This window comes from Pollicipes pollicipes, unplaced genomic scaffold (genome assembly GCF_011947565.3).
Source record: "Pollicipes pollicipes isolate AB1234 unplaced genomic scaffold, Ppol_2.1 Scaffold_7231;HRSCAF=8579_pilon_pilon_pilon, whole genome shotgun sequence".
Taxonomy (NCBI): Eukaryota; Metazoa; Arthropoda; class Thecostraca; order Pollicipedomorpha; family Pollicipedidae; genus Pollicipes; species Pollicipes pollicipes.
Genome location: NW_023597034.1, coordinates 19,244,525 through 19,251,576, shown reverse-complemented (window position 1 = coordinate 19,251,576; position 7,052 = coordinate 19,244,525). Strand labels below are relative to the sequence as shown.

The 7,052-nt window shown below is 57.4% G+C and overlaps 1 protein-coding gene across 1 annotated transcript; it reads left to right on the top strand.

The window, feature by feature from the left end:
- Window positions 1-1,083: 1,083 nt before the first annotated feature.
- LOC119109806 (polyribonucleotide nucleotidyltransferase-like) lies at window positions 1,084-5,519 on the top strand. Its single transcript, XM_037233560.1, has 4 exons — window positions 1,084-1,233; window positions 1,670-1,791; window positions 4,869-5,272; window positions 5,512-5,519. Exons 1-4 carry the CDS (start codon window positions 1,084-1,086, stop codon window positions 5,517-5,519), a joined length of 684 nt encoding a protein of 227 aa, XP_037089455.1.
- The last annotated feature ends 1,533 nt before the right edge of the window (window positions 5,520-7,052 follow it).

Here is a 7,052-nt window from a genome sequence, read left to right as displayed (position 1 = left end):
ACTCTGTCAAAAACAAAATCAGTAGGCCAAATTTAAATCGTCAACACATCTTACACAACAGCAAACAAGCAATGTTCACATGACAGGACCGCCTATACTCTCTAGCCTGGTGCGCAGCTCATTGTGGGTACGAGAGGTGGTGGTCTTTGGTGGTGTCTACGGTGTCCCCGGTGAAGGCGTCCGTCTTTTGACACGATGGCAGATGGAAATGATTTTGCCGCTACTATAGCGAGCCTCATTAATCTGTTGAAGGACGAAGTCGAAGTCGCTAACCAGCGTGAACAACGCATGGGTGATCTTGTGACTCAGGCTTTGCAGGGCAGACAAGGGGGCGAGCCCGCATACGACGCCGTCGCCGAGACCACAAGCCACGACCAGCAGACCTCGCCTTCCGCCGTCAGCCACCCCAGCACCGCGGCTAGCCACCTCCGCTAGCCTGAGAGAGTTCTCGTCCTGGCGAGAGAAGCACAAAGGCTTCTCAAGTCTTTCTCAAGTCAATCTCAGGAAGCACAAAGTCTTCTCACAGGCCTCGACTCCCTCCCCATCAAAGAGCAACGAGCAGCGCTACTGGCACTCCTCGACGATGAATAGACGCGAGTCGTGCGTTAATCACTGGACGTGAGCGATACCACTGAAGTAGACGACCTGCTGGACAAGATGGAGAAGCACCTCAGGAGCCAAAGAAGCGTCATCCTCGACAGGAAGGAATTTTACACAAGACCGCAAGCAGATGGAGAGGCGTTCGACGACTACTTGATGGCGATAAGGGAACTGGCGGAATCCTGCGACTTCTGTGCCCATCGTATGGATGACAGACTCAGGGACAGGATCATAACCGGCATCCGGTGTGAAGAAACGCTGCGAATTCTTCTCGCCGAGTCATCGTTGACGCTGCAGAAGACAATCGACATCTGTCGAGCGCGTGAAAACGCACTACAGAACAGCGAAGCGCTCCGCGGGAGCCACGCTCGCCCCGTGTCCGCTTACCGCTGTGGTCGGAGCCGGGTCAGCAGAGGCAGGCGGGACAGCCCAGACGGCCGACAAAGACGGGACAGCCCAGACAGTCGTGGAAGACGATCCAGCATGGAAAGACGGGACGCCAACTACAGGCGAGACGACAGCTACAGAAGAGACGACGCCTACCGACGAGACAACCGGTCGCATAGCCGCAAGAGGCGATGCGGCTACTGTGCCGTACCATGGCACCCCAAGGAGCAGCTGGCCTCTTGCCCAGTCAGAAACACGACGTGAAGTGCCTGTGGCATCAAAGGACACTACACATCAGTCTGCAAGCGGGCCAGACGGAGCAACACGTGGTCAGACTACGGAGAACGATAGACGTCCGACAACCTCCATGTGAAAGACGTGCGCGTTCAAGGCGTGACCGCGAAGAAGACGCCTCAAGTGTCTCTCCTGGTCAGCCATCAGAGAGGTGAAGGATCACTTCTGTGGACGCCAGACACTGGTGCCGAAGTCTCCGTCATCGGCACCAAAGAAGCAGAGCGGATCGGCATCGACTCCTCGCAGCTGACACAGCCGGCCGACAGTCTCCTGGCCGCTGGAGGACATCAGCTGGAGTGTACCGGCGCGTTCCAATGCAAGTTGACCATGGGACGACGCCAGACGTCGACCACCGTGACAGTTGTGACAGGCCTAACGACTCCTGCAGAAGACGTCTGTGGCCGGCGACACGGACTCCGATGAGTTTGCCCGGGGCATCCTGGAGATCCGGAACACGCCCCGGGTGGACGGACGCTCACCCGCCCAGATCCTCTACGGGCATCCAGTTCGGTCGGCAGTCCCCATGCACCATCGCGCCTTCGACAAAGCTTGGCAGAAGGCTGCGGAGGACTGCGACCGGAAGGGGAGGATGTGATGAGAGCGACGACTACAGCCTACGACAAAGGGGCAAAGCCATTGCACCCGATGCGAATCGGCACGAACGTGAGTGTACAGGACAAGGAGACGGGACTCTGGGACAGAATGGGGAAAGTCGTGGCCATCGGGAGAATGAGGGATTACCTGGTGAAGTTCCCCAGCGGTCGCACCATGTGGCGGAACTGGCGCTTCATTCGTATGTACCGGCCTGTTTACGCCACGCAGGACGGTCCGGCCCCCGCACGCAGGGACGTCGCACCAAGACCAGCTCCAAAGAAGGTGCGATTTTCGGACCAACCCAGGACGGTGGCGCCGCGTCGGAGCAACCGTTAGCGGAGAGCCCCGGAGAGGCTAGAGGTCGACCCGAAGGTCAAGACCTACCGATCGACCCCGGGGAGGTGTGGTGTTCGCACTCGGGTTTAGTGACGTCACGTGTGGGCAGCCCATCCTGCCGTTCGATATGCCGATTACGGCAACCTTGTCTGTGAATATGGATGCGCCAAGTCGGCGCGGTGCGCGAGTGTCCGGAGAAGAATAGGTCGTTTGATTGGTTTGACCGTGTGTGCCAACGAACCAAGGACTTGAAACTACCTGCGTCCAGCTCTCCCCGATGCGCAAAGCACAAAAGTTTCTCGATAAAAAATAGTGACACGAAGATTAAGGGGTTAAGTACTAGGACATTTTGTGAGAGGGGGGGGGGAGGAAGGCACCAAGTTTCAGGGCACCCGAGTTTCAGTTCCACAGTGAAGCGTGACCCCTCCCTTGACGGAATCCTGGATCCGCCCCTAACGGTACGCCTAAAAGCAGCGGAGCGCCCCTTGTGGCTTCCACTGTGGCTGTGGGGCCTCTATTGTTCGACCAGTGACCAGCGCAGCACGAGACCAATTGCAAAGACGCACTTGAATTTCACATCCATTCATAGTTGTCGAAAATGCGGTGTTTGTGCCTCACTTTAACGGCATAGCACAATAACTTTTCGAACCAATAGTTCAAGAATTCAGTTTTGGCATATCTTAAGGACACACACAGCCATGTACTTGAATGTTTCACTTTGTACTTGAAGTACAAAGTGTGTTTCCATTTGGTTTAACTTCGAGGTGTGCTTATTTCAAAGAACTGATGTGTGTAAGACGCCAGGTTCCACATTGCGCAGAATCTGTCCAATATTGCGGGGACCAGCCCAATAATATATAATATAATATAGTAATAAAAACGAAGAATATATAATAATAAAAGCCCAATGATATATAATGATCTCATAGATTTAGCTCCAAGCGACAATTTAGGTCGTTCAAATTTCCGTCGGTGAGAGAAAAGACACTTTCACCTCTACTACCTCTACTAGGCCCGGACGCTAACCTGAGCCCTGCGCACCGGTCGGCGGTGCGCGGTTGCCAGGTTTGTCTCACGGTAGCTGTCCGCACCGCACGCGCCCTCCCAAAATAGCCGCCCCTCCCCCCCCCCCCCCGTCCAGCGGGCCCACCGGCGACAGCACCGACCGGTCCCCTCAGCACACTGACCATACCGGCTGCGTGTCAGAGCCACCGCCCAGTCCCAGACGTGCGAGAGCACACTGGCCGTGGAAGTACCGGGCTGGTTACCGCCCGGTCGCCTCAGCATCGTTTGCACGCCGCCGCCCTGTCAGTCACCGCCCAGTCCTACCCCAGAGCTGTGAAATTGCCAGTACTGTGCCAGTTACCACCTGGTGCCCTCTGTACAGCTGCATTGCCAGTGCTGTGCCAGCCACCTCCCGGCGCCGTTAACAGTGACCATGCAAGAACATGTGATGCGTCAGCGGGACCCACTCAGTTATGGATCAATACTTACAAGGGGCACTGTGCGTTATGCAACCAGGCAATCGCTGCGTAAACGCTGGCTGCGGCGGTGGCCGGTCTGCTCACAGTGTGGTTGCCCCACGGCTGGGGAGCGATAGAAATGACGATGACTTCGTTAAACCGCCCGTGTTCCCCTACAGTACGAATGACCGAAACCATTTCCGTCGACTTAGCCTTAGTTCTGTGACGCTCTTGCAGGAAATCGAGACCGTTGCGTCTGATGCAAATGAGAGCCTCCCCTCAGAGGACAGTTGAAGTTTGCTTTGAATTAATTTTGGCATCAATAAATCTTTTCATGTTTGTTTAGTGTTACCAAGCGTCCTGCTAAATTCACGCGGCGCTGTGCGGCTCGGAGGACATCGCCATTGGCGCGGCGGTCGTGAGGACATCGCCGATTACACAGGAATTCTGTTCACGGCGGATTACATGGTGGATCAGGCGGTAGCGAATACCGGTCGCGTTTGTAATGCGCTTGGTAATCAGTCTAGTCAACGCATAGTGGTTTTCTGCGACTGAATTCGTCATGAATGTGCATAACCGCTGGTATGCGGGCTATTTGCGGGTTAGGACTTAAATCCTCAGTCACTCGATCCCTAATTTAATCTGCCGCTTTCATCGTCGTGAAGCATCGTGCCGTCAAAGGCCATGACATTTAATTCGTAACAAAAACATAACGGTTGATGTATTGTGGATATTTGTAACAAAAACAAAACATCGTCGTCACTACGGTACCTTGGGGTCTATTTCCGGCCTTTCCTGAAGGGCCTTGGACGCTTTAAGCACTTTCGTATGGCATTCTTATCGCTGATCACCGAATCGTACAATACTTGCCAACACGAACGCTTCATGGACGGGAAGCTCGTATAACCGCTGCAGATGACGCGCCGGTAAAACCAAACAGTTGCGTGCCCACGCAGCCGACACGCCTGCGGCTCGTGTTAAAATCGCATCCAGACAATGCTCGGAGGCAATCAGCGCGCGGCAGAGACGCTGACGGCGGCGACCACCGCCGGCGCGGCGATCCCAGGTGGTTGGGCTAGACGCCACGTGACTATCGACCACGCCCGACCAAGGCCGGCAGCTGTGGCGCCGACGTCACAGGGACTGCGCATCGCGCCACGGCCCTGACGAGTGTCCGCGCTCGCCGATGTTCAGGGACAACGCCAGGGATGACTCGCGGCGCGGCTCTGACAAGTGTCGGCGCTCGCCGATGTTCAGGGACGACGCCAGGGACGACTCGCGGCGCGGCTCTGACAAGTGTCGGTGCTCGCCGATGTTCAGGGACGACGCCAGGGACGACTCGCGGCGCGGCTCTGACAAGTGTCGGCGCTCGCCGATGTTCAGGGACGACGCCAGGGACGACTCGCGGCGCGGCTCTGACAAGTGTCGGTGCTCGCCGATGTTCAGGGACGACGCCAGGGACGACTCGCGGCGCGGCGCTGACAAGTGTCGGCGCTCGCCGATGTTCAGGGACGACGCCAGGGACGACTCGCGGCGCGGCTCTGACAAGTGTCGGCGCTCGCCGATGTTCAGGGACAGTGCCAGCGACGACACCAACTGTGGGCGTCACGTGTTTTGCACCGCGATTCGAGGGGATGCCCTGAAAGGTCTTCGGACTGACACTTCCGAATATCAGTACGCAGCGTTTGGGCAGGTTCTTGATGGGCGCCGTCGCGTGCTGACCGCGTGCCCGCGTCGATCCGCACGCTGCTGGCGCCTCACGCGAGCATGCAGCTCCGTTTGGGTCGGCTGGGCGCGAGGTTGTACGCCAAGTGATCCCAGCCGCGTGACCCCCCAGTCAGCTAGGGCAACCCAGTCATGTCATCCCCTAGTCGGCCAGGGGAACCCATCCGCGTGACCCCCTCGTCGGCAAGGGGAAGCCAGCCGCGTGATCCCCTCGTCGGCAAGGGGAAGCCAGCCGCGTGACCCCCTAGTCGGCCAGGAGAAGGCAGCCACGTGATCCCCTAGTCGGTCAGGGGAACTCTGCCACGTGATCCTCTAATCGGCCAGGAGAAGGCAGCCACGTAGTTTCCTTGTCAGCCAGGGCCGCCGGTCGCAATACCGGCCAAGCGGGCCGGTGTCAGAATGGGGCTGCGTCGTCCGGAATGTGCCTAGGGGTTCGTGGTGTAAGAGACGTGTCGCGAGACGAGCATTGAAACTACCCGCTTTTGTTGTTATATTTGTTTATCGAAAAGCGCGATGCTTTGGTTATTTGTTGGATGTTATGATTTGAATGGCAATAATCGGTCCACATGAATCCAAGCCCGTGTACGATGTCGTCAGACAGTTCGCAAGCTTCAGCGCAAGCCGCGCGTGTCCCTTAAATTGAAAGAGGTACGAGTACGACAGGTCGGCTGCTGCCAGATCTGGAAAGCCACGTATTGCGCCGAAGCTGATGCATGCCATACTTTTGTGTACTCGGTTCACTCCGGCCTTGAATGTCTGAAGACATGGCCCTGGCTCTGGAAACAATGGCCTGGGCGTCTGCAAGATGGCGTGTCCCGCTCGGCGCTTACTTTCGGGTATGACCGAAGATTGGGAGCGAGAGCGGGCCTCTGCCCTGCTGAGGACGTGCGCGGATGTCGGACATGACCGAACATTGGGAGCGAGAGCAGACCTCTCTCCTGCCGCGGACGTGCGCGGGTGCTGGGATTGAGGCAGAGGCTCTTTCGACCACGGACTGCGCGATGTTTCCGTTAATGGATCGCAAGTCTCCGAGTATGGTCATAAACAAAGGAGTCAGAAAAACAGCATACACGATTTCCGGTGTCAGATATCGTGTAAACACATGTCTGTATTCGAAATGCGTGACACAATAGACCGCCATGCAAGGTCGAACCCGAAATGGTCAGTCGACGCCAGATTGATTGCCGTTTGCCCAAACGGGCCATGGCCCCTCCTAAGACTCCATTCTGAATCCGTTCCTGGCACAATGCGTCCCAAATTAGCATTGATGGTACGGGCCAAAATACCCACATGGAAACAAAGCGTGCGATATTGCCGCGTGTGCGCGAGGCCTCGGGCGTTGCCATGTCACTGGCTGACACTTGACAGCCCAGGTCTCACCTCAACCCCAGCGTTCATAAAATCAATACCACCGCGCAGCCCCAAGGCGGCGAGCATAGCTGTAGGGCTCCCACCAACATTCGCCACCGTGACCAGCGAGCCCACAACAGTGCCATTGAGGCTCGCTGCTCGTGACCAGCGCCACATTTGCGGCACAGCTCCCCCCCCCCCCCCCCCCCGATAGAGCGCGGTGTCCGGTGCGCAGCCGTCGCGCAGGCGCCGGCACCGCCGCCGGCGACGCGCCGCGAGTGCCGCCCGTCTGGCGTCGCCCGA

Coding starts and splice junctions, on each gene's coding strand:
- LOC119109806 (XM_037233560.1), top strand. CDS start 1,084: ATGGAAAGACGGGACGCCAACTACAGGCGAGACGACAGCTACAGAAGA. Junction 1,234..1,669: donor AGCAGCTGGCCTCTTGCCCA/GTCAGAAACACG, acceptor CGACTCCTGCAG/AAGACGTCTGTGGCCGGCGA. Junction 1,792..4,868: donor CTCTACGGGCATCCAGTTCG/GTCGGCAGTCCC, acceptor GCCGATGTTCAG/GGACAACGCCAGGGATGACT.